The following is a 26,891-nucleotide window of genomic DNA, read 5'->3' on the forward strand; positions in this document are numbered from 1 at the left end:
GGCAATGAATATTACTATTAACACAGGTAGGGGCTGCTCTCTTAAGAAACATGTTTACAACACAGTAAATTTGGAGACCAGTATTTTCATACTTAATTCTAGACCAGACATCATCTTTTCCAAATTTAAACATGGGAATTTATAAAGTTTTTGCCTGCTCTAATGACATCCTTGCAGTGACAAAGAAGAGACCACAGCAAAAGGGTTCAATAAATCCTCACCTGCTTCTAGGAATTTTAGCAGGCAAAGAGTAGTGAGAAGATTAACAGCACAAGAAGACCCCACCGGAGTTGACTGCTCCCACTCCGACACTGAGGAAGAGACGGTGTAAAGTACTAATAATGATTAAAGATAACGGAAAGGAAACTTACCCAAGCAGACACTGATGCCTTCTCCCGTCATTTCTTCCATTCATGTAAAAGACATCTGTCAATGATTTGATCTAGGCTCGGTATCAGCATAGGGCTGGTACTTGGACTCGCTGCTTAAAGATTCTCAGGGTGTGTTTATGTGCACATCTTACGATTAAAACGCTGACAACTAAATGCGATAATAAAATATGCAGATGAAGATTAAAAGAATCTCCTTCCAGCACCTGCCAGGCAGTTCTCAGCAGGCACTAGGAATGTTCATAAAGAGGGATGCCTGCCGTTTCCATCGAGGCCAATTCCTCAAACCCACCTCCCTCAAGCCCTGCAGTATTTTTCTCATCCTGGCCCCCATGCGAACGCATCTAATCCTCTTACCCCGAGAGCCACCCCCGCTCCCTCCCTCCCAGCTTTATTTTATTTAAAACGATGCCTGCAACAGCCCGGAGCTGCCCGCCGGGTCACCCCCCCGGGACACCTGGGCGACCCTGCCACATCACGTTAGGCGCCGCGGAGTGACGGGTTAAGACGTAATCTGTCCCTCTCCCCCGGCTTACGGATCCCAGGAATCCTCCCCCGCTATCTCGCCATGGCAACGGCACCACCGGCAGGGAGCGGGGCCGCCGCTTACGCAAGAGGCGCAAGGCCGGGCCCCGCGCAAGGCAAGGCCTCGGGGCGGCCCGGCCGGCCCGGCCCGGAGGCTCCTGCCGGCGCCGGGGGGCGGCGGGCTCGCCGGGGGGTTTCCCTGCCCCTTTTCTTCTCCTTACCCTTCCCCCCGCCCCTTATTTATTTTTCTCCGTTTTCTTTCTCTTATTTTTTCTCTCTTCTTTCTTCTCCCTTGCCCCCGTGATACTTTTTTCATTCTCCCCTTTTCTTCTTCGTTTCCCTCCTTGCCTTTTTTTTATTACATTGTTTTACTTCCCCCATTTTATTTTTCTTTTTTTCCTTGTTCTTATTTTTTTATCCCTTTACACCTCTGTTTACACTTTCTTTCCCCCCTTTTTCTTCCCATTTCAGCCTTCTTTATTTTGTTTTCCCCTCTTTCTTCTTTCTTGTTTCCTCCTTCCCCTCCACCCTTTTTTTTTTTTTTTTTTTTCTTCTTTCCCCTCTCCTCATATTTTTTGTAGGGTTGGTGTGGGTTTTTTCCCTCTCCTGCTTTGTTTCTTCTTTTCTTGTTTTTTTTTTTTTTCCTTGCATTTCCGACAGCCAACCAAGAACCAGCTGGTACAGATTTAACCCGCTCCAATCCCATCTCCCACCATGGAAAACTGACCACAGCCAAGGCGTTGGACTGCCCGCCAATTCCCATTCCTGCTTCCCGGGGAGCAGGCACAGCAGAAAGGGGTTGCGCCTTTGAGTTCTTCAAATGAATAACCCTGGGAAGGGCAGAGAGCCGGCAGATGAAAGGCAAGGTACGGACTTTGATCGTGCAATCGGAGCCATGCGGGCAGGCTCCCGAGACATGTGGAGCACCCCTGAAGGTCAGCCTGGGCTGATCAGATTGCAGCAAGAGAGCCACAGAAAGCAGGGCAAACGGAGGTGGAAAAATCTATACATCCAGGTATCTGCCAAGAGATGAAAGAAAAGTTTGCCTCTGATGCTGGGATTTATGAATAAGGTAAATGAAGCCGTAATCTAACACTTGAGAAGATGCTTAGGTCTTCCTTCAGGAAAACACTTAAGCATGTGCTTAAACCCATTACTATTCAGGGCAGCCCATAAGCGTTTGCTGAAGGTTAAGCACAACCTTCTTATAGGGAGCCCTTAAGTACTGTGCTGATTAAGGTGGGTTTTTTTCCCTTCTAAATCTGAGCCACTGTGAACCACAAAATTAACTGCCCTCATTATATTTTAATATTGTCTCTGTCTTCTTTCAAATTAAACCAGAGAATGCAAACAGAAGGTAATTCTTATTTTACATTAAGAGGTTAAAGCCCAATATTACATTCTGTCATGTTTTTTTTTTCTTTAAGATCAGCTGGCTGCACAACACCATGCATCCCTAGGAATGAATACCTTTCATGAGGAAGAAAGAGCACATGGAAAAGTGATTGCTCTGCTACTCCTAAACTCTGGAATTCTCTTCATGTGCTGTTACAAGCCAGAAAAGATCACAGAGAGCACTGCATACATACATACATATGCTTTATCCAGTGATCCCCTTTGAAGGAAACCTGAAAAAGGCTGTAGATGATGTACACATTTCAGCTATTAAAGGTCATGAATAAGACAGCTATTTATTAGTTCAAGTAAGGTCAGTATTACATCCACAGGCAGAGCTCTGCCTGTTGCACAAATGACACTGCCTGCCCTTAATGCCCTGAGAAACTTTTGACAAGCTAAGCATATGTAACAAGCCACAAACCTTACATGCAACTGCTGCAGTTCATTAATGTTCAGCAGGAGGGTATCATATCTGAAATGGGTTCAATTTCTGTATCCCAGCACATTTCCTCTCCTCCAAGTTCTCCACAGGTGATTTCTGACAAAGAAATTGTATCCCCTGATGGAGAAGGAATGCTCACTAACTAGTGAATTGGTGGTTGTGTCTCTTCCCAAGAACCATTCTCCTTTACTGCTATTTTGGAATGTTCTACCCCACATACTAAACTATTGGTTCATTTACTTTCTTTATACACACAGAAAAAGGGACCTTGGAAAACAATTTGTGCCAGTTTTAGACTTCTACTGGAGCTAAAATCAGGGTCTTGGTTGAATTCCACAGTTTTGGAGGAAAACACTTATGTAACTCTTCTTTTTCCCTTTCTGGAAGACAACCTTGGTAGAAGAGCATATGAGAAGCAGTGAAATCTTTTGCAGGTCTTGAGACAGATGGCAAAGTAGGAGGGCAGAAGGTTACCTTAAGGTCAGGGTGTTTCCCATCCTTATTAAGTATAATCCAAATGCTACAGGCAGGCAGGAACACTTCTGCTACATTCACCTCCAAGAAACTTCTTCTCACTTGAAGTAATTTGCCCTGCTAAATCCTGAACTAAAGGCAGTATCTTCTTCCTGGATGGCTTGTTATTATAAACAAATAAGGACAAAGAAATGAAGAATAATCTCAAACGTCTGTCCCTAAATAACCAATCCACCTTTCAAGATCGAAAGGTCTCACCCTGCTCCTATACTTGGCATGGAAGATAGTCAAAAGAGCCGAAGTTTGAAACCCGGATACCACAACTTCCCTGACATGCCTCACTCAGCCCTTCAAACAGAAGAGCAAACTCAGGAACTAGTAGGTTGGATCTTAGAACCATTTTGTCATTTAGGTTAGAAATACCTCTAAGATCATCAAGTCCAACCACTAACATGGTGCTGACAAGTCCACCATGAACTATGTCCCTAAGTGCCTTGTATACACACCTTTTAAATACCTCCAGGGATGGTGACTCGACCGCCTCCCTAGGCAGCTGGTTTGAATGCTGAAGAATCATTTTGTTCTTTCATTCTAAACCCAACTGAATATAAAATTATCATAGAAAACATTAAGAGAAGGCCATGATCATGCTGCAAAAAAGCCCCAAAAGTGCAGTCAGCTGTCCACCAATAGTGAAATTAACCATGAACTTTACAGAGTGACTCCTTGGATGAATGTTGTTTAATTATAAGGGCAAAAAGGGGAAAAATTAGATGTTAAGGTCTTTCTCACTGTTCTAACAGCTTAAATACCTATGAGCACTAAATCAACACAAGTACGATGATGAAATTAGTAAGTAAACAACTACAACCTCACTGCTGCACAAAGAAGCTTGAAACCAGATATCAATATGAATGATCCCAATTCCAAATTTGTAAGCCAAATCTAGAAGAAAATGTCTCCTTATGTGAGATCATAGTGGAGCCCAAATGGCTTCAAGAAAAAGCATACATGAACCACGCTCCTCTGTAAAGGCTCAAAATTGGATGTTCAAGTTAACTACCTGTGAGTTTTCCCACAGAAGCAGGACCTTGATCAGAGTGTTACTGCTGGCACCAGATTCCCTGCAATGACCTGGCAGCATGTGATTACCACATAAGCTTCTCTTTCCTCCCCCAAAACCAAGCACAAAATAAAGGATGCCAACAGTCAGTGTCAATAGGTACTGGAGCTCATTGCACCTGTAACTCACTACCATTTACTTCCTTCTTGGAGGACTATTTTAACAGTCTACTAAATAACGTTAACTAGCAATGAAACAAGAACAGATTACAAACTGAGGATCTCAATTTTCTAAAGCTGAACTCCCAGTCTCTATCACTGGAGTAAAAGTCCAAGTGATGAAATAAACCTTGAACTTTGTTGCTTTACTCATCATTTTTTGAAACAAAAGAGCACCTTGTCCCAGACACCGCAATTTAGCAACTTCATCTGTATACGTGTCAGAAAGAGAGAGCAGAAAGCTCCAGCCAGCCAGTATCCAAACAAGAGCATTCCCCAGATCAACATCACTGACTGGAATCGCACTTGGAAGGGATGCACACCAGTGCAGTTACTGTCACACCACCGTTACTCAGTTCCAGGCAGGAAGTTGTGCCCAACCTAGAGGTCTCAAAAAGTGGGCCACATGAGCAGCAGCCAATCATCTAGGTACAAAGTGAGTGGGAAAATGAAAAGGAGGAGCTATTTATCACCAACAGGTTCAGCAGAACTCAGCCTGCATCTTCCTGTTAGCTCTCCCAGAAGCAAGTGAGCAGGAAAGATGACAGAGAAGAGCTTTGAACTGGAACTCATTGGCAGAGGAAAGGGTGGGGGGGTCGTAAGGACCATAGCCTTCTCAGCTTCCGAAGTCCCCAAAGGAGTAATGGGTACCTTGTGCATGTGTACTGGTTGTCTCTCTAATCTCAGCCACCTCAATTGCTCCTGAGCACGAAACTCCATTTCATTGAAAAAAAAGGATAACAGAATCTTTGTATTCCTGATGTAGAACATTCAGCTGCCACAAAAGACAATGCTGCAGATACAGGAAAAGAGAACTATTTAACTAAGTATTTTTCCCATTTTTTGTCTAAGGTAATTCCAAATAATGAGCAGGGGGAGGGAAGTTCACTGTGTTATCCAGGTTTATCCCTAAATCGGATATATTAGAAAAATATAGCATTTCACTTTAAATGTGATTGAATAAGAATGCCTACCTGAGCTTGTAATTATCTTAACTAGACTTTACAATGATTTTGTCCTATTACACTCTGATTTAAACCAGGTATAACACAATTTTGAATCATATTTAAACAAGGTACCTCAACCAATTTAAACTATATTTAGACCACAGTATTTTTACTGCTAAAGAAACCTAATAGAGGAACAACATGCTTAGAACATCTGTCGCAGTGATTGAAAGAAGTCTATGACAGGAATAGCAAACAGTTATTTTCTTTCCTGAGATGGTGTCAATCTGTTGAAGCAAAGTATCAGTGAAGTAGATTGTTTCTAAGAGGTACCTCACTCTGGCCTGTCTTCTCCAAAACAAAGATGATTAAAATACTCCCTCGCTGCATAACCTTGTCTGCCTGCTTATTATTATTTGCTATTTCTGTATCAGGGGAAACACTCTTTGTCAAAGCTAGTAAGCATGTTACAGCATTACATTAAAAAAAAAATATCATTCGTTCAAGTCTAAAAACCTCCACCTAATGAAATTCAAATTTTAATACACATTAACTATTATTTACATTTGGATTATCAACTGTATGACTCAACACAATCCCTAAGATACAGACCTCTAAGCAAGGCTGTCTGTCACACAGAATTTTCTGCAATGATGATCAGAACCCCACGTTCTTTATGACACAACTTTGCAGTTACTTCATGGAAGATCATGACAGAATGTCTCTCACTCCATGCTAATGCTGGTTCTCCAGGATGGATTTCAGTGTGGTGGTCCAAATCACGGTTCTTTCCTGCAACAAATGTCCTGCCTGCCCAGACCACACAGAGGTGGAGAATGAAGCTGAAGAAGGAAGGAGGCACTGGGGTAGTGACTGGGGTCTCTCTGAGCACTAAGGTATAGGAAATGGGATGTTAAGCAGCGATGGAATGACTCCAGGATTCATTACAAGTTCTTGGTGCATCACCGTCATGGGTCCAACTGTGGGGACCCAGCATACAGTACCTCTTCTGACTGACATCAGGCTGAGGTTTCAACCCCATTGCCCAGTAGCAGCTACAAGCATTGCTCCCCTGAGCTAGGATCTACTGGGGCCCTTAAATCAGGCACAAAATACGTGATCAAGAGTGGCCAGTTACCCACATCACCCGTGCGACTGACACTATCAGCACACAGCTAGGGCAGGCACGTCTCTCTTGAGCTCTGATACAATAAGCCTTGAGGCTCAGTTGGAAGAGCATAGGTCTGGTAGGCTGCCAACATGAGAGCATGGATGCCTTTAACAACCAACAACAGCTCTGCATGACATGAGGCAATGCAGCCTATGACGGGCCCAAGGCGGCCGCGTTTGCACGGCCTGGGTGTTTCCCATGTGCTTGGTGCTCACCTTGGTTCACGAGAGGCAACCAGCATCATTACTAGTGTTCTCAGACAGCCCAGGAAAGGCCTTCTCATCAGGTCACACCCTGCCATGAACCTGCTGGATATACCAGTACAGCCACAGCTGAGAACATCAGTGTTTTTTTATCAAAAAAAAAAAAAAAAAGAAAAAAGAAAAAAAAAGGGACATAGTTTAGGAAATGTTGTGATAGGAATTAAGATGGAAACTTCAAAAAAACAGCCGAACAGTTTCTGACCAGTGAATACAGATGTAAAAGCTTTCTGAGAAAGGTAAGTATCAAATAGCTAAGACAGAACCAAGTATCAGCACTCAGGAAGAAATTACTGAAAATTACTGTAAGAAGGGTCTGAAATGCCAAAGGCTGCTGGTTATTTGAAGAAAAAGAAATCAAGCAAGGACAGGGATACTTACATAGTCAATTGAATAGTTTAATATAAAATATAGACTTGAAAGCAGAATTTATCCCTCTTTGTAGTGTTTTCTTTTAGCTATAGGACTGTCTACTTCAAAAGGGATTGCTACAAAGGAATCATTGTTAACTTTCAACTTAACTTTCAGCATCAAAAGTATTTTGTGTACCAATCAAAAAAAAAAAAATCACAATTCAGCCACACTTGAGAGCTCATGTTGGGTTCTTCTACAAAAAAATGCAGGAAAAGTTGGTGGCTTACTCACCAGGGTGATGCCAAGACTTGCCTTATTGCACCCAGCTCCACACATGGCTGAAACCCTACTGTACCTTTATGAAAACTGATGGACACAGATCCCGCCTTCCTGAAAGCAGAGATTTGATTTCACTTTGCATCCACTTCTCCTTCCTTTGAGCTCTCCAGGGGCATGTCAGCTCTTTGCTCCTGTTCTTTTCACCCTTCCTTAAATTTCAACTGAGGGACTTTAGCAAAAGCTATCTATTTTAAGCTGGTGGTGTGGAGACCTTTCCAGAGCAATAAAAAGGTAGGACAGAATTTTCTCTGTAGGTAGCAGACAGGCAGGGCTCCTTTTTGACTATTCATTTTAATGCTGCCATGGTTTTGTTGTAGTATTAATTATGCAGGAGAGCGCCCACAGCTTTGTATAAGCATCTTTTTGAATTATTTAGAACAAAATAACATGAAAACAGTAGTTACTCAGCATTTCTGCAAACTGTGCAACTCAAATTTTAGCACTGATCACAGAACATGCTAAACAGCAAATAATGTAGTTACCAATGTGCAGGCCTCAAAAGATGAAGCACAGGTCAATTCTACAGGTGATTGTCCCATTTGTAGTAGTGCACATGCTCAAGGACAGAAGCAAAGTAGGATTATTAAGTGCACAACTTTGTGGATTCAGGTGGTTAGCTACTTAAAAACACAAAACAAAACAAAAAAGCAACCCCAACCCCCTCACCTAGACCACATTATGGGTGTAAGATGCACTAAATTGAACAATATATTTTAATTAAATTTTTGCCATTCTGATTTGAAGTAGCCCAAGGTGAAAGACCCAAAGTGATATAAAGTTCTCAGAGTCCCATATGATTTCAACCCAGTTGTTGGCCAAGATAGTAACAGATGGATCAGAAATAATAAGGAAAATAGCTGATATTTGATGACATGGTTTTGCAGCCACCATGCAGCCCTTCCCTCCTGGCTCCCAAATCCACCCCAGCGTCTGGCCCTTGCACAGATATGTGAAACCATCCCCTTTCCTGCTGAGGATGGAAGCAGCGTGGGGTAGCAGGTTTTAGAGAGTTCCCTTCAGGCTAACGAGGAAATGTCGAAACGAAGCAGGGTGCAGTCATCGCTGTGTGACTCTCTGAAAGAAAGCATTTAGAAACAGATTCATAAACAAGGGGATTGCGGCTGTCAGTAGGGGCTTAAGACCCATAATCGAGATCAGGCAACACAAGGCGAAGCGCGGCATTCGCCGCAGCAGTTACTACACTTCTGTCCTTTTTCCAGCAACTTCTGCTGACTCAGGAGCACAAATTGCTGACATCCCTCCTGGGAGCGCCTCTCACACACTCCTTTACACACGCACAATGTGAATGTGGAAAGGGGTATGAAAGAACATGTATATGTCAAAGAACTTATAAAATAAAAAAACAGTTCCATGCTCTAACCGCCTCTCTTTTTAAAAAAATACTCTCATTAAGTGCTACACTGAATGAAAGCAGCTGAACAAACAATCTTGGGATTACTGGAAAAAATACAGTGCTGAAATTTTGCAGGATTTTAGCCCACTACAAAAACCCATGGTTTTTTTGTCCAATCTGAAAGACAAATTGTTTCAATGAGTGAGGATTTCCCCTCTTTTCATGAAGAAAAAACTCACTGTGCATGTGTAGAACATTCTAAATAACCAAAACCATCATGGGACTTGTTCTGCATAGGTCCCCACACCAGACACTGCAAGGCAACAGCTTTTCCATGTGTGGGATTTTATAAAGATCACAAAAAAAAAAAATCTACAGTACCACTTCTTGAAACATACAAAATTACTATTGTTATAGAAAAATGCATACACACAAACCCAACTGAATTCATCTAATACAAAACTCACTTGGACTGATTTTTTTCCAGAAGGAAGATGAAAAGGTAACACAGAAAAGCAGCTTGGGCTGCAAAGTGACAGACTTCAGCAGGCACCAGAGCAAGAAGGCAAATGTTAGTGTTAATACTATTAAGAACACTGTCTTGCATATACAAGCAAAACATTTCTTTGGCAGTCTCCTAGCCTCAAACACTTTATAACCTTGATACCCAAACTGAACTTAAGCACATTTTATGCCAAAATCCCTTTGGCATCTGCTTTAGTAACTGTCAAAAAAATATTCCATGTTTTGTCCTTTTTTTTTCAGTGAAATGTTTACTCTGGTATTTAATCAGGTAGTTTTCCTCCAAGCCATTTTTAGCCCTTTTTCTATTTCACTATCCCAGGCCAGCCTCACAACCAGGTTTCTATCTTTCATCGACAGCCCAACTTGCACTCTCCAGATAGGCAAGAGTTCTGTGGAAAAGGGCTAGAGGTTACAGCACACAATAAGCTAGATAAGCATCAACAATATCACACTCTTGCAAAAAAGCAAATATTGTGCTGGAACAGACAGCAAGAGAGGTCTGTGAAGAATGCCTGTTGCTGTACTCACCATCACTACATGTCAACAGGAACATTTCGGTCAAGTTTCACTGCTGCTCTCCATGAGATATGTGGACAAGTCGGAAGATATTCAGAGAAGAGTAGAAAGAGGAAAAATTAAGTATCTAATCTAAACAAAAGGAAACTGAGGGCAGAGAAGGTAACAGCCTTCAATTGTTCAGAAGGAAGATGCAAAGAGGAAATGAATGTATTTTCAAATTTAAAGAGGAAAGACTTTACCAAGACAGTGAGAAAAGCTTTCTGACAGAAAGAAAAGCACATTAATAGATTTCATACATGTATATGTTTTATATATACATATATATGTATATATATACATCATATATCTATTGTATCTTTTTATTAGGATGAGAATACATATTCTGTACATGTTCTCTATATGTTCTGTAGAGAGATGCCAGTTGCTGTCAGAAATGACTTTGCCAACCATGTCTTAGGGTAAACAGGTTAGATCACTCCTCTTTCAGTTCAGCCCTGTGGTTCTGCATGCAGGCAAACTGCCCTGCCTGCTGCCCAGCACTAAGTGCCCACTGAGGCCTATGAGAGGAGCAGTCCCTCTATTTCAAAATACAGAAACAAGAGAGACTTCAGTTTTGCGGTCCCTTGTAGTACTGGGTGAAGGTCAAGTGCAGCCTGCCCATCAACAGCAAGTCTAAGGCAGAATGATGAAAGATGACGCAGCCAGGTGGAGTACTGCAAGTCACCTGACCTGCACAAAAAGCCCAGCATCCTTCCCATCAGCTACAGAGAAAATAAAATCAGGGGTTTGCAGTTAGCTGCTAAGAGATCCAGAAACAAGAAAGGGAAAGGTCTACTGCAACACCACCTTTCACTTCTTTATACTTTACCAGCAAAATGCATATTATTAGAGGACATCAGCCTTTCCAGCACCCTGCCTCTATACAAAGTACATAGCTTTTTCTCTCTTATGTGTATTGTCTGCACAGATTACTAGAGGTTTGAGGCTAAAACCTATTTTACTTATTTACACAATCCTTTAGAAAAGCAGAGATCTTGCTCATTTGACTATAAGTACTAACCAGCTGTCCAACAAGTTGCATCTCCCACCTCACTGTGATTTAGCTACAGCTACAAGTTTGGGTTCAGTCAAAGTTCTTTTTTCCTGCTAATATGAATCTAAATCCACTCTCTGTCAGTTTAAAGCCATTACCCTTTGTCAAAGATCCCATTAAAAACATTCTAGATTGGGGCATTTTGGTGAAAATCGACAGAACTGCAGTCTGGGTTAAGATCTCAGCCACCACACATACACGTTCCTTTGGCTTTTCCTTTTACCACAACACAGAAATTGGCAGTATATTAAGAACCGAAGCTCTCTGAGAAAACAATCCAGGCAGAGCAGAACACCTAGGTAACAACAGTACTAATATTACTAACACATGCTTGCCTTAGCACAGCCTTGTCCACAGCACATGCATAACTAAGTTTCAGCAACTTGTTTTGGAATCACATCTCATGCAAAACAACTGTTGCGTTTACAAAAAATGCAACTGCTTTAACTTCTTTTAATAAAAAATTTATCGTAACTCTTACTGGGCAGACACTTACATGGTGTAGCCAGGACCAAGGGTGCTTACCTGAAAAGCGCATTTTTCTTCCCTGCATGTGTATTAGGATTGTTGGAATACTGGGCTTTGTTTCCCTGTTTATATATATATATATATCAAACACACACATACATTCTCTGAACTTCAAGGAAAATAAAAAGAAAGTTTATTTTATACTTCTACTCATCCTCCTTTTTTGCTGAAGAAGCTAAAGCCTCATGCAAGGGCATGGCAGCTCTGACATCACTGACAGGGCACCAACAGCTGGCCTGAGTGAGGTTCATGTGGGCCACAGATGTCACGCTCACTCATTTGGAAAGTACCCTGCAGCCACTCCTCAAATCATTTTGAAATCACAGAATGGTTGGGGTTGGAAGGGACTAGTCCAAACCCCCTGCTACAGCAAGTTTACCTGCAGCAAATGAGAAAGGTCACTTCTTCCTGGTTTGTATAAAGTTCATCAGAAAACTACTGTTTCCCACAACAGTAAACTAAAAAAAAAAAAAAAACTTAGATGGGCATGCATGTGCAAGGCTGTTTTCTTAAACACTTCATGGACTAAACCCTGGCAGAAGGGTGGATATTCTGCAACAGCTGCTTTACCAAAAGCTAGTAACTAATATGGAAGTTAATACAGTAACTAATATTAGTTAATATGGAAGTTACCTCCTTTTTCCTAAATACCAAGTGCACTAGTATCAGCAAACTATTTGGAAAATGAAGACCAAAATTAAGGGAAAAAAAAAACAAACAAACAAAAAAAAAGAGATGTGGTCCATACCAAGCAAACTATTTGGAAAATGAAGCCCAAAATTAAGGAAAGAAAAACCAAACAAACAAAAAAAAAGAGATGTGGTCCATACCAGAGAAAGTGCTGCCCATTTAACAACTTTCACTGACTTCACCAGAACTTACTGTATTTATATAGGCACCTAAAAGGTAATTTGAAAAAAAAAAGGGCTTTATATTCTGTATCTGAAGACCAGTGTGCTTGGTTACACAACATGTCATAACCAAGTTTCTTCTTCTACTTGGAGCATTAGGCAGTTATAAAAGACTCTAATGACATCATAAACCTTGCCAGTGTTTGATAATTTCTTAAGGGATTTGATAGAGGAAGCAGAAAGTTACAGAAATCTCAGGTTTACGTCTTAGGTTCCTAACCTTCTCAACAAAGCAGTCATGTGGAAGAAACTAATGTGAGTCACCAGATGAAAGAAGGCAAGTAAATACATTTTAAGTTACTTTTAAACTGAAATAAAATCTAATACAATAAGCAAGCTTCAGGAAGCTCTGGCTGAAGACTGAGCATCCAAGGGTAGGAACACTACTAAGCTTTAGTGTTTTGTAACAAAACCTCTAATTTCATGCTGTGTTCAAGCCAGCAGTTATTACCTGAATGAGCTTCCAAATTCAGTGGGTTGGGCAGCAAGGGCTCCATGCACCTGTGGCAATCTGCTGTTGAAAAATGCAGAAAGATCTGCTCTGTCCCAACCATGGTCCATTCCCCACCTGCCCCCAAGGTGACCCCTCAGCTGGGGAGGATGCACTCACTACCTGCAAGCAGGGTTTTCCCCACGCACTGCAGTCCCTCCCCAAGCCTCTCCAGCATCACGTACATCCCATCACTTGCACACGATGGCTTGAAAATTCTTGATGGCTTGAAGGCTTGAAAATTCTGCATGGCCTCTTTTCTTTTAGGAACAACAGAGACACTGTTTACTATAGAATGAGTTAACAGTGCTGCTTTAAGGGGATGCTGCTGGCCGTATTTCCTTAGGATGTAAAGGATGATTCCTTCCTTAGGAGCTAAGAAGGATGAAGCTATTACTCATGTAATGACAGTAACTAGTCGTTTCTGCTATATAGCATGTCCTGCCCTACCAGGGAAAACATGAATCTGCACTGAAGAACCAAGTTCTGCCCCCAGAGTTACAGTAACTTAACTCCAGCAGGGAAGAAGTGTGCCCAAGAAAAGCTCAGAAGGGGATTTTTTCCTTCAACTCTTCTCATACGTGAAATATACGCATGTATAGCAATATCCCTGGTTTAGTTGTTCTGGTATTTGTTTTCCATTAAGCAGTAAGAAACTTGCTTTAGCAAATATGTTTTGTGGGTTGTCATCCATAGCTTGTTAACCACTATATTCATTTAGGGACTACACATATGCTTTTTCAAATATAGACATAAGGGGAAGTGAAAATCATGCCAGAGAGCATTGGTTAGTTCCCAGGAAAGACAGCATCTAGAATTTGGCAGCCTTTAGACATGAGAAAAGTACAAACACAGTCAGACGCAAAAATCTTAAGTCATTTGTGCAGACCATTTTTTTTTAATCTTGGTGATCCCACCTTCTACAATTATTCATAGCTTAAATTAGTCTTATTTCTAAATGCAAAATACATACCATGGTTTCCTCCTGTTGTATTGTACTAGAAAATGACATTTGCCAAACACCTTCCTACAATTCTGAGTCCTTCCAGAAACTTAATTTTGCTGGACATTTGACAAAAATACTGTTGCAATTTACTATATTGCTACCAAACCTCTTACAAAAGGACAGTAGAGTTGTTAAACAGAAAATAATGAGTTTTCACTGGCTCACCAATAGAGAAGGAAAGTGGTCACACCAAATCACCAGAACACAATGAGACCTGGTGACTACCACCCACCCAGCAGAAAGTGGCACAGTGATTCCCAAGGTCAGGCTGAAATTATTTAAATTACCTTCACACATGAAGCAACAGAGGTCTTGGATCTTCCCAAGAGCCATAGTCAGCAAAGCCTTCTGCACTTCATGAAGCCTGGCTCCCTGCTTGGACAGAGATCAGCCCCCCTGCATGGCACCTGGCTTGTGTGCAAGCCCAGTCAAAGTCCCTACTCCCCAGCACTGGTGTCCTTGGGTGGCAGCTACCATCACTGAGCAAGGAATCTGTACCTCACATTCATGTACAGCAAATAATAAGCTCTACAAAACCACTGTGCTAGCAATGAGGCTTGCTAATTGGGAAAAACACACCCATTCCAAGCTGCCTGTTTGGCTCACTGTTTTGTTATAGCCAAGATGAAAGAAACTTATCTTAAGCTTACAGCATTTTTCTTTTAAATAAAAAGATACTGTTGGTTCTGTTAAATAAGCCAAAACAAAAGGAACAAAACAAAACAAAATCAAACAAAAAAAAACCCCGAACAACCAAAGAATACCCTCAAAAAGCCCCCAAATCCCACCATCAGCAGAAGTGTCTAAGTGCAGATAACAAGAGGAAGCTCATGTCAAACATCCCCTGCAAACACTCCCTTCCGAGGGCTGTTCCCCCTGCAGTACTAAATTCCAGCCTGTCCTAGGAGCTGCCTGGCTCCCTTCCTCAACAGTGCTTCACTCTCAAAGTGTGGAGTTAGTCAGAAGTAGATCTGTGTGGGAGAACATCACAGGCAGGGGAGACAGGCACTGGAGGGAGGCTGAAGGCAGAGCCTCCCCTCAACCACACCCGCTCTGTGCCGCTGCTCCTCTCACTGCGAGGAAGGGTTGGCCATCACTTGGTGGTCATCCATGCACTGCCCTCTCTTTTTTTCTCAGGGAATGGCCCTATGCCCACTTTGGCTTGTTTGTCAGTCCACTTGGTAAGAGACCATGTTTGAAGACAAGTCTGGGTGCTGGAAAATGACACTGTCGAGGGCACAGGTTTGGTAGCCATCACCAAAGGTCAATTTGTTCTCTGCTGATGCATCTACTTCTTATCACTGAGTTTTGGGATGGCTCCACTCATGGTTGAGCCTAAGGTATTTAATACATTGCAATTGCAAAGGATATCTGTATAAAGAACATATTTTTATCACCATTTAAGAAGAAAAAGCTATTTATATTGACATTATAAGGAGGGCTTTTTGGGTTACAAAAAAACCCAGCAAAACCTTCAATTATGTTCAACGTTTTAAATTCAAAATTAGGAGTTTATTCTGCAAACTGTGATTGCACTGTGAAAGGGGAATAAAACCATTCTGTGTGCTTCCTTAAGGCTTAAGAAAGTAATTAAATACTTCACGTTTATAATATTTTATTCGCCTCAGCTCCTGAAAAATATTTAGACACGTAGGGGGCCCATTCAAAATTTTGATCTAGTTTACTTGAAAACTATTTAAAGGAAATATTAACTGATACATACATTGCTGAATCCCTCTGCCAACACTTGCTGATTATCCCAGCAGTTTTCCCTGCTACTGCTATATGAAAGAAACAGCCAACTAATTCATTAACCAGGAGGTGCTGATTACATACATATTGTTAGCAAAAGCAAAAACTACACTTTTCCCCCTACTCTCAGTTACAGTAATTTTAGGTGCTTGCAAAAAAGCAGAGAGAAAACATTCAGCCTGAAACCCAATACTTAAATAATACTTGGGCATTGCCTCCTTAGGAACCCGAATAAGACACAGAGAGCATTTGTACACCCAAACCCTAGCTAAGCACAGCTAGGAGCTATTCTCAATTAAATATTCTATTTAAAAAATGGGTACATTTGAGCAGACACATCACCACTTGGTTTTGTTCCAGAACTGGAATATTCCCTAATTTTACATTTATACATCCTTTAAATTCAATTTAATTTCAAATAAAGAAAAAAACCAACCAAACAAACAAAAAAAAAAAAAAAAAAAACGCCAAAAAAAAAAAAACAAAAAAAAAACACCCCCCCAAAAAACCAACTACAGAAGATGTGGTTATACACATAAGGAATGGATGCTGCCTTCTAATAAAATGATTCAACTGGTGATTTTCAATTTTACAGTCCAGTGAAAGAAGGCCCCAAAACCATGAAGAATTACTTAGATTTTTATCAGCACTTCCTGCCCATATATATTTAGGAATACCAAAATTTGTAGTTATAATAGACTCTCCAGTTATTTTCAGTAATTCATTACTGTGATGGTCAGAGCCCCCAACAATTACTAACTGTAGAACAGACTAGTAGCTGAAGACTATTTAGAAGTACCACCCCACAAACCCAAGTCTGTCACAGATCTAATGCATCAGGTTTGATCCCCAAGTAAAAGTAATAGTTCATGGTAATGTCATACATAATCACAATAAAGGTTTACTGCTCTAGAAGACAAAGTGCTACATGATACAATAAAGTGCTTCTAGTGCATGATATAAGTGAATCATTATAAGGTAAAACACAGGAATTTTAAGGATGCTCTTCAGCATCAAGACTTGTTCCCAAATAAGATTTAAGGACATGAGAGGATCAGTATCTTGGTTGCCACATAACTGAAAACAAAACAGGAAAAAGGGAGCTTAAAAAAAAAAAATCAACAGAAACATGATGTGAAATTTTATTTCTTTAACTCTAAAAGATCATCCCTTAGAAAGGGAGATTATAAAGGCAAAAGATACCTGTGCAGAGCCAGATTCTCAGATTTTTGTAGCTATAAAACACCTTAGCCAAAATCGTAGAGAAAGAGGTTGAATAGCACGACATATAGCAACAGTCTCTGTGTAATTTGGTTTATGCTTTACATTTTTTGTTTGTGCTAACTCAGTAATCAAGGACTTAAACCACCACCTGGCTGAAACAAAACTAATTTTTGCCTGAAGTTTCTCCAGCATCTCTAGTCACTTCACAAGGTCACACCAAGGAGTAGTGATATCAAATGCCAGGAAAAGCAAGACTTTTTGCCAAGCAGGCAATGTCCAGTGCCTCCCTGGCACAGGGCAGACAAAACAAAGGCAAAGACATTCCGTAACTCTGGGAAATGTCTGATTTCACTTATTTAGCCCTCCAAAAGAAAACACTGAGACCCATTACTTTAATTGAGGAGAACTTTATGCAGCATCTTACTTCATCAGATAATATTCAGGATGGCAAGGCAGTATTTTCACCATCGCCAACTTCTGATGTATTTCAGCAGCTCTTTTCTTTCTTTCCACGGTAAGCCAAAACATTCTGCTTAATAATATTTTGCATAATCTCAGGCAGAATACTAACTACAAAAGGCAGGCGGATTTACCTTCAGGAAGCCCAGTAGCTAATGGCAGTAACTTTTCAGAGCTCAATGACAAAAATATTATGTGTTTTATAGTTCCTAGAGCCCTGCATCCCCCTTACAGCATAAGGTTGGTAACTCCTGTGGTATTTTCAGAAAAAGCTTTCCCTTACCAGTCTGGTCACAAAAATCACATGGATTGGCATTAGGTTCACAAAGGGTAAAACTGACTATTTTTTGTACAAGAAGGATGTCTAGTGCAGTAGCTCAATATTGCTTCTAGCACCTGTCCTGTGATGGTTGCTGAGGGAATGGGTCGCAATACCTCAATTCAACGAGTTATTGAAGGCGTGCCCCAGCCCCCGACTGCAATAAGGTACCTTTATTCCCTTCTCAATATCTCGCACAACAGCTGGATATCCATGCCCAATATTATTCTGTGCAACCTCCTGAGTTATACCACAAATGGCTTACGTAACACAGCTAAACCAAACTGCTCTGATGGCAGCCATGAATGGGGACTCTGTTGTTGCAGCCCTTGCCAACTGCGTGCATCACTGTCGGTTCCGCTAGAGCCGAGCGGGGACAAAGGCTATATTCTCCCCTTTATGGCAGCACAGCACAGTGATGATGCTGTAAATTAAAGAAAGCACAACATGCTGACAACAGACTCATTACTACCTTCTTACTCTCAGTTCTAATACATAAATATAGCATAGAGTTCCTCACATTGTGCTGAAAATAATGGGAAAGGGGAATAAATGTGGGACAGCCTTTGCACAGCTCAAAAACATAGATCCCACTTCCTCCATCTGGATCTAATTTTGTTGGGTGTTTTTGCACCAACCATCTATTCTCGTTCTTACCTTTTCTTCTACATATTTTCAGAGCATATCAGTAATTTAAAAAACAATCTTCTCTGGAACAGGAAAATCTATACTCCTATGAGAATCTCCACCACAGCCTGTTGTAATGTCTTATCTCTCTCCAATATCTTTATTTCAGGCAAATAGAAAAAAAAAAAAAAAAGAATCAGGAAACATCTAAGAAAGTTCCTTCAATAACTAGATGTAGACATTTCCCATAGAGGTAAGTAAATTACATAGTTCTGATTCCTCCATAACCCCTTGTTCTACCCCCGTTCCCTGTTCACTTCTCCTTTCCCCCATGTATGTATATATCTCTGACCTCGGCTGTCTGGCTGCTAGATGCAAGCTCAATATCACCAGGATATTGAAGGTAACCTAAATGGAGACTTCAGAAAATGCATATCTAATAATAAAGCTGTTTGCAGAAAACTGGGAATTCCAGAGAATATTACAAGCCTAGAAGGATTAAGTATGCATGCAGAAAAACCAGACTCAATTCTGATGTCCCCAGAGAAAACACTTCTGTATCAATACTGTGTGCTTGCCTTAGGAACAACGAAATGCCCATAAGAATCCTTAATATCTCAAAAAAAAAACCAAAAAAACCAAACCAACACAAACCACCCCCCCAAAAAAACAAAAAAAACCCAACAACAAACCATGCACAAACATTTGGCTATTTTAGGAAGTTTTATCAGGATTACACCCAGTACCATTACAGTACCATTAAGAACTACAGTGATCAAAGACTAAAGGGTACCTGACCATGCTCAACACAGCCACCAGTGCCTCTGGCTGAACAGCCCCAAGTTATACCCAGCCTAGACAAGCCACTGGTTTAAAAAAAAAAACAACCCAAAAAGACCTGGAAGTGTTTATAATATGACATTTTATGGAGATGACTATATTACAATTCCTATAATGTTTAGAAATTAGATTCAAAATTGGAGAAACAGTGAATGTAAGGAACTGCCAGGAATAAAAAAAAAAAACAACAAAAAAATACCCTGAAAATTCTCAGGTTAACAGCACCTGAAACAAATTCCTCTCTGTACATTTGGGATATATTCTCATGCAAACAGAAATACAAATTAAAACAGTCACTAACAGGAAACATGTTTTCCTTTTTCTATGTTTCCAAAGGAAGCAGAGAATTTGGTGCAAATGTTACCCTTTTATCAAAGGTGGATTTCTACAGAAGTTAAGGCAAGCAAAAAGTCACTATGTGAAAGCTTCACAACACAGAGGGAAACATGCAGCCCATCCCAGTCTTTGACAATAATTAAAATACTCTGCCAAAAAAACCTGAAAATAAGCTTAGGAAGAGTTCAACCATTATTAACAGCTTAGACTTTAAATACATACTGAAAAATACAGCTACTCATGGGGACATGTTGGGCTAAAACAGCTGCTGGTGTAAGTAGCACCCAATGCTAGTTTTTAACCGGATTTATTGGAGTGGAAATTACAGTTCTGAGCTGACTCTGTGACACAGTGACTGACCTGAGTGCCAAAGGGCAGCGCTGACAGGTCTACAAGGATCTTCTATTCACTTTCAGCGGTGAAACTGTATCAGCTGTGGCAAAAATCAGGACAAAAACTCCACAAGGGCTGCTGACCTCTCCCACATTGCTTCCAACTACATATCGTACTTTAAACCATTCTTATAGAGACACTGGTGAAACCAATCCAGTGACAACCTGACCCTAATCAACTTCTTCAAATAAATAAGTAAATGTGAGTAAAGCCTGAGCAGCTTGTACCTGCTGCACGCAGCCGCAACAAACAGGTTCCCTGTACCACTCACCTGCTTCTGCAAGGATTTAATCTGGAGAGAGCGTACTTATGACACGAAATTCCACAATCACTGAACCAGGATTTTCCCCAAGGAACATACAGTATGGCAGGAGCAGGAAAAAGAAAAATCAAGGGTTTTGATGTTGCACAAACATGCCTATTTACCTGCTGGACATGAGCACTGAGAAACACTCAGACTCATAAGCTTACTAACTTCCATGCAGCACTTAACATTTCAAATTAGCAACCACTCAAAAATATGCTACATTTAAACATCTCAAAACCAAAGCATTTTGGGTTCACTTATACAAGATTTTCTACTATTTCAGAACACACATTTTCTGCCCTGTAAAGTTCCTCTACACCCGTTGGCTTTTCCCTTTTGAATTTCCCTTTTATTTACTGAGAAAGTTTTGAGGTGGTTTTTTTGGGGGGGGGTTTCTTTTAAAATATTTATTTACTGAAACACTCCATTAGAAAAGGGCAGCACTAATACAAAATTATTTCTTTAAATCAAGTCACACATTTCTATACCATGTAATTACCTTGATAAGAAGTCTGACAACTTCTGTTTACATGCCTTAACTTGCTCCTTTGCGTTCTCTAAGATATTTTGAAGTCATTAACTGGAAGTTACAGTATCCTCTCTGGTACACAAAAGGAGCCTTCATCCTGCCCCCAGTCATTTTGTGTCATTAATCTGTTGCAGGATTCAAGCACATCTGGATTTCTGGTAAGAGCTTATGACCAGTAATAAAAACTATATATAACCTAACTCAGTTTGGACTCCTGCATTCAACTGTCAGCAGAAGCTCTCCCCTTGGTTGTAGCTGTATTGCTCAACATGCAGAGTGCAGGAATTGTTTGTGGAAACATTTGGTATTTTTAGGCCTGGCCTCTCAATGGGAATTCCACACTGAAAATAAAGGTATCATTTATACACTCAAACCCCTTATTGAATCCTCTGTTACAAATTTACATACAGGGGGTGGAGGGTGAATTGCTCAGTTATAAGCTGGAATTTACAAATGTTTTCAAGCACCTGCTGAAAATAACTACGAATTACGCTCTTGACATGAGTACATGCTTTTCATTTTCTGCAGAGAAAAAGACTCAGCCTGATACAGGACAGGAGTACATGTAAAATGAATCAACATTGAATGAAAACCCACAAATCTGCTTTTCTGATTTCTAGTTCTTGTCTTAGTTGCTCAAATATGTTCTTTTAATCTAATTTTTAAGGTAAGATACTCTATATATAATTTTTATTGAGAAAAAGAAGAAGAAGAGCAAATAATGTCTAAAAATATTTCCATGGGCATTAATCATGAATAGAAAGGGATAATCAGGAAGAAGCAAAGATGACTCAGCTGGAATATTGGAATATTTACCCCGTCTTTCTCTCAGCTGCATGCTCCACCATCAGAGTCAGATAAGGACAGTTATGGACAAAGCTTTTCTTTGAAAATGCATTTACCCACTTAACTGCAAACTACTTTTTTTGGTGACTGTATGGAGGATTTTGACACTGAGCCTGGAAGCATTTCTGCACCTCATCGCCACAGGAGTGCAGTTATTAGGAAGGGGATGAAGCAACCACCATTACTTGGAAGAGAATTTCTGTAGCAATGCCTCAGCTCTAGTTTCTGAAGAAAATGGGTGGGGCGATTGGATTTGCTTCTGGAAAAAGCTCATATTTTTTTCCAATGAGCTTTTTACTTAGAAGGCTGCATTGTTATTTTAATGAATATTTAGAATAGCTAGCAAGAGCTCCAAAAGCAGCTAAGCAATATGTGGATCCAGCAGTTTTACCAAGGGACCAAAGAAGCAACTTACCAGGAGTGAGACATCCCTTTCACCATGCATTGGCAGACTCCTGGATGATTTGCACACGACAAAAAAATTGACATGACACAAAAAGCAGCAGTGTGGCTTCACACACCCACGCTGCAGCATCATTAGCCCTCTACAACTTCTAAATACTAAGTAAGCAGATCTGCAGTTCTAACGTTGGGATTTACATATGAAGCAGAAGGAACAAACCAGGCTTTTTAAAATTCATTTACCAAACACATTTTTCTCACTTGGCCACACATAAAGCATAAACCCATGTCAATTTTCATCAATGCAGCATTGCACCAAGGCACTCCTCAACACTCCTGGGCACACACTGGTGGAGAGTAAGTTTTCCTCCCTCTGGGCAGCCAAAAGTCTATTCCCTCTATCTTCCCATGAGGATCTCATTCCTGTGATTCATGTTTTATGGTTCCTAGGCTAGTGCAGTTCCACAGGCATGAAGTCAGCTCCTTCACAGAGGTTGAATACAGATGAGAATTCCACAGCCTGTACACCACAGGGGCCAGGCTCCACTGAACCTGCTGGTGATTCAAAATCAAGAGTATGTGTCCTAGTCCACTGCACAGGCTCGCTCTATACACAGTTCTTCATGTTCAGCAGCATACCTGCCATATCCACTGCAGCAGCCCAGCTAAACAGAGCACACAAACACAGTTGCAGGGACATGGAGAAGGACTTGGCCACTACTGAAGGAAATTCATTCTCAGCAGCAAGATATCCAGATGTTAATTACTTTTCAGAATGAATGAAAGTCTAACTGTGTCTTCAGGCACTTCATTTCAGTAATTCATTCACCACAGAGAGCTTCCCTCAGATAAAACTCACCAGAGGAAAGTGCAGACTAGGCAGCTGGTAATGCTGTTCAGTTGTGTCCCATTGGCAGTGTAAGGCAAGGGCCCCTGCACAAACACATCTACATTTCATTAATCTATACCCTGTAGTGGTAGGCACAAATACATATGTGGGTGGCTCTGGTAAAGAGAACCACAGAGCTCAAACATTTTAGGAAAGCGTTCTGTTGGAAAACACCAGGTCAGCAGTAACCACTGTTACCCAGGCCAACCAGGAAAGACTCAGCTTCATTTCCCAACATGACCCTAAATGACCATTCCAAGGCACGATCCAGCAAGGACTTTGGGCACAACAGCTCCTCAGGCTTTAGCAGAGAGTGGGTGCCTACACACCTTGCTCAAGCTGTCTCTTAATCCTCCTGTGCCTCTGCTTCTTTGCTTTGGGGTAGCTGTAACAGCAACATCTTATTTTCAAAGGCCTGTTGAAAAAAGTGCAGCTAAAATTATGGAAACCCTAATGACAGTTGGTGAAAAATGTGAAAAGCAGAAGGGGAGGATTAAAAAAAAGAAAATCATGAAAAAAAACAAGCCAGTAATATCAGTTATAGACTTGCTCACCATGAGAGGAGGGTGATTGTTCCATTTGTTGCTTGCATATGTTTACTTTCTATCCCTTCCCAGTCCTCAAAACCTCTGCCAGCTCAACAACAGAAGTCCTTCCGTGTAAACAGAAATCTTTGCTCTACAAGCCCAGGTAGAAGACTAATAAGAAACCTTGCAGAGGATATCAAACCTAATGCAACAGAATACAGCAGGTGGAGGGGAGAAAAGGTTTGTCTCATCAGAAGGCATAGAAAAAGTTTGCTTTGGAAGAAGGAAGAGTCAAGTCATCCTGTGCAGGAATTCCCTGTCCAACTCAGGAGCACAGTGCACTGTCTTTCCCTTCAGGCACTCACATTAAGAGGAAGAGGAGCCATGGCTTTTCAGAAGTGTCCCACCATCCCACCTGATGTTATCCCTGTGTGAATACTCCCCTTTAAACTTAAATCACTCTACCGAAAATTTCTTTGAGAACAGCTCAATCCTTGTGTAAGATGTCAGTTTTTGAAGAGGCACCATTTAAAAGGCAAAGGGTAAGAAGCAAACAACATAAAAACAGAGTCACGAGAAAGCAAAGGAGGGGAGGAAGGGAGGGAAAGGATTCCGTTTTGCCTCTCTACAGAAATTGTTTTGATACAGTATCCCTGTTGCATGAATTTTCCATATGCCTGTGTCAGATCCACTATTTCAAGCCACAGAGCTGTCAGATGCTCGTTTTTTATGGCATGCTTACGTGGCAGGCCAACCTTTCTGGTGAATCAGTCAGTTTTCCACAAAGTTGGGATCTGTAACCCAGAAAGATGTGCATGCTCCTTTGGCCACGAAGTATCAGCTTTGCAGCCGAAGTGATTTGTCAGAGCAAACCGCCATCTCTGGTACCTAATAATTGTCATCAGAATCAGTGCTTTTGCATGGGAAAAAAACCACATCATGAGCAACATAAGGAACAGTAGCTATTCTCCACACATATATGAAGCAGTGGAAATGCAGATTTAGATGATTAGATGCTATCATAGATTGGCAATTCTTAAAATAATCAAGAAAAAACTTACAAACTTTTGTACCGGCTCAACTTGCTTTGTGTTTAACAAAATGAGGAGCAGGAGACATTTAGTTCATGAACAGCAAAAGTCTTAATACTTAATTTAAAATTTAGTTTTGTAACTTAAGCGACATGAACACTTCTTCCTTTAGTCATATTTGATTATGAAACTCCGTAATCCCACAAATGAAGTGAAAATATCAGTCACATCAATATCACTTTACAAGGCTGAGTGAGGTGGGTGCACATTCTTCACCTTACATCCCCAGCATTTAGCATCTGAATGATTATCTCCATTCTCCATGCCTCATATTTTGCTAAAATAAAATTGCATATTTAAATTCAGCCTAAATGCTAATCAGGATATAAACATTTAAATAACAGAATGCAGATCCGTTAATCAAAACTGATTACCAGCTTGCTTTCCATTTACTGGGGGCTCTTCTGTAAAATACCGCCTTAGTTACTGTTGCCAAAATTGTGTTTTTAAAGCCTCTTGGAGAAAAAGCTGATTACTTACAACATTGGCTCAAGAGACACATTTTAGGACAGAGTTTCTTAGAAATATGAGACTGCAATTTAATTGCAGGTAACCACTACATAAATGTGCATTTGCATTAACCCTTTTCTGTTATCTTAACACCAGGCTTTGTCTCCTCTCTCCCTTTTCCTCATAACAGAAATTTTAAAATATTTCATATTTCTGAATGCCCTTGCAGAACTACATGGTTAGCCAGAAACTTTCAGCTCTGGAAAACTTCCAGCTCTGGAAAACTTTCAGCTCTGGAAAACACTGACCACTACATCCTTTTCAGGCCAATAGTTCCCACTTGTATGAAATTAATATTCAGATTCTCATCAGATTCTCTGTTTCCAAGTATTTTTTAACAGCTTTTATAAATTAATGCATCCAGCTACAGAAGGCCAATGCTGGTGAGCTAGGACCACCACTGGCCATGCTGTGCAAATCATGATTTAGCAGAAAAATCAGAAATTCACAAGCAGCATTTAAAAGATTTTACCACTTGACTGCAGGCAATACTAAGGTCCACAGGAAAATATATTCTAATGGCTTCAATCTACCTTTTACCCCCGAAGCTACAAAGTGACACAAGAAAGGAGTCTGCCAGGCATGTGGGGCACATCAGCCTGCTTATCACACTCAAGTTTTCTTTGACTGAAGAAAAGAGATCTACTGGAAAATCTCATCAGTGTTTTGCCATAGCTTGATCGTTGAACATTCAAAAGAATGAAAGTCTAGAATGTGAATCTCCTACAAATGGGAAAACTGAGAACTGCTCTGCCCATCCCACTCTCCTCCCCCTTCCCCAAAAAAGAACAAAAGAGCTAAAATTACTGTAAAAGTTGGGGAAATATTCCGATATTAACCTTTTTTTTTTTTTTTGCACTTTCAAGCAGTCCTAAATGTGTTTATACAGACTATGAGAAATGCAGCCATATGCACACTTTCTCTTTATCTTGGAGACACTGTTTGCAGAAACACTGCCTAAAATAATGGGGTCAGTTTTCAGATATACTGAAGATCCATTACTTGTCCTTGCTTCCCGAGCACATTACATACAGGTATCCCATCCTTCAAACCTCGCTTCTCTACAGCCAGCTCCTTGCTCTGCTTTTTTAAAGCACTATACAGATGTTATTCCTGAAGAACATGCTTTAACTGCATCTTTTGGTATCTACAACTTTGTTCAAGGAGCAAAATGAAATGCATGAGATGTTCTCACTATCAAAGTTTTTTCAGGTTTGGAAACAGGAGGGAAAACCAGGCAGGAATAAGATGACACTATGAATTTTTCTGTTTCCTAGATGCCCATTGGACTGTTTGTCATACTTGCAGAGCAGGCAGAATCATAGAAATGAAAAAAAAGCACAGAAGAAGAAAAAAAGAAGCTGTTCAAGAAATAAATTCTTAAATTCTTTATTTAATTTTGAAAAGGCATGATAGAAGTCAGTAATAAGATACTGGAGAAACATTAATAATTAAAATGTGTTTTTTGTCAAGCCCACATCCCACCTGGGTGCCTATGAAAATGTCCCAAGAGCTCTGGGATGTGCCCCATCTGTGTATGATGCCCTCTCACTCTAGGATAGGATTCTAGCCTAATTAATGAGTCTAGGAGAGAGAGGATTGGCCCTTTCAACAGAGAAGCAGACCCACGTTTTAGCAGCCAAACAAGACAAACTGGCATGCTTTCTTCCACTGCAGCAATGGACTTCATGTACATGAACAGGATGGCAGCCAGGTTCTGCAGCAACTCTGGTACCAGACCTTGCTGAAAGGGCACTAAGGACCAATTGCATTTCATAAGTCTGACAAAAGGAAAACCATCTGGTATGAGAACAGCAATTTCTCCTGGTATCTC

The 26,891-nt window shown here is 40.7% G+C and overlaps 1 protein-coding gene across 6 annotated transcripts in view; it reads right to left on the bottom strand.

The window, feature by feature from the left end:
• HIVEP1 (HIVEP zinc finger 1) overlaps window positions 1–26,891 on the bottom strand; it is a 121,301-nt gene that overhangs the window by 79,172 nt on the left and 15,238 nt on the right. The window contains exons 1-2 of one of the 6 annotated variants that reach the window (XM_041413123.1): window positions 1,642–1,718; window positions 372–540 (exon numbers count right to left, since the gene is read on the bottom strand). The exons of the other annotated variants lie outside the window; for them this stretch is intronic. Coding sequence (XP_041269057.1) covers window positions 372–411 — 40 coding nt within the window. The 5' untranslated portion in view covers window positions 412–540; window positions 1,642–1,718. Of the gene's footprint in view, window positions 1–371; window positions 541–1,641; window positions 1,719–26,891 lie in introns of those variants that run through there. 6 annotated transcript variants of the gene reach the window in all.

The sequence above is a fragment of the Onychostruthus taczanowskii genome, unplaced genomic scaffold (genome assembly GCF_017590055.1).
Source record: "Onychostruthus taczanowskii isolate IOZ18803 unplaced genomic scaffold, ASM1759005v1 scaffold40, whole genome shotgun sequence".
Taxonomy (NCBI): Eukaryota; Metazoa; Chordata; class Aves; order Passeriformes; family Passeridae; genus Onychostruthus; species Onychostruthus taczanowskii.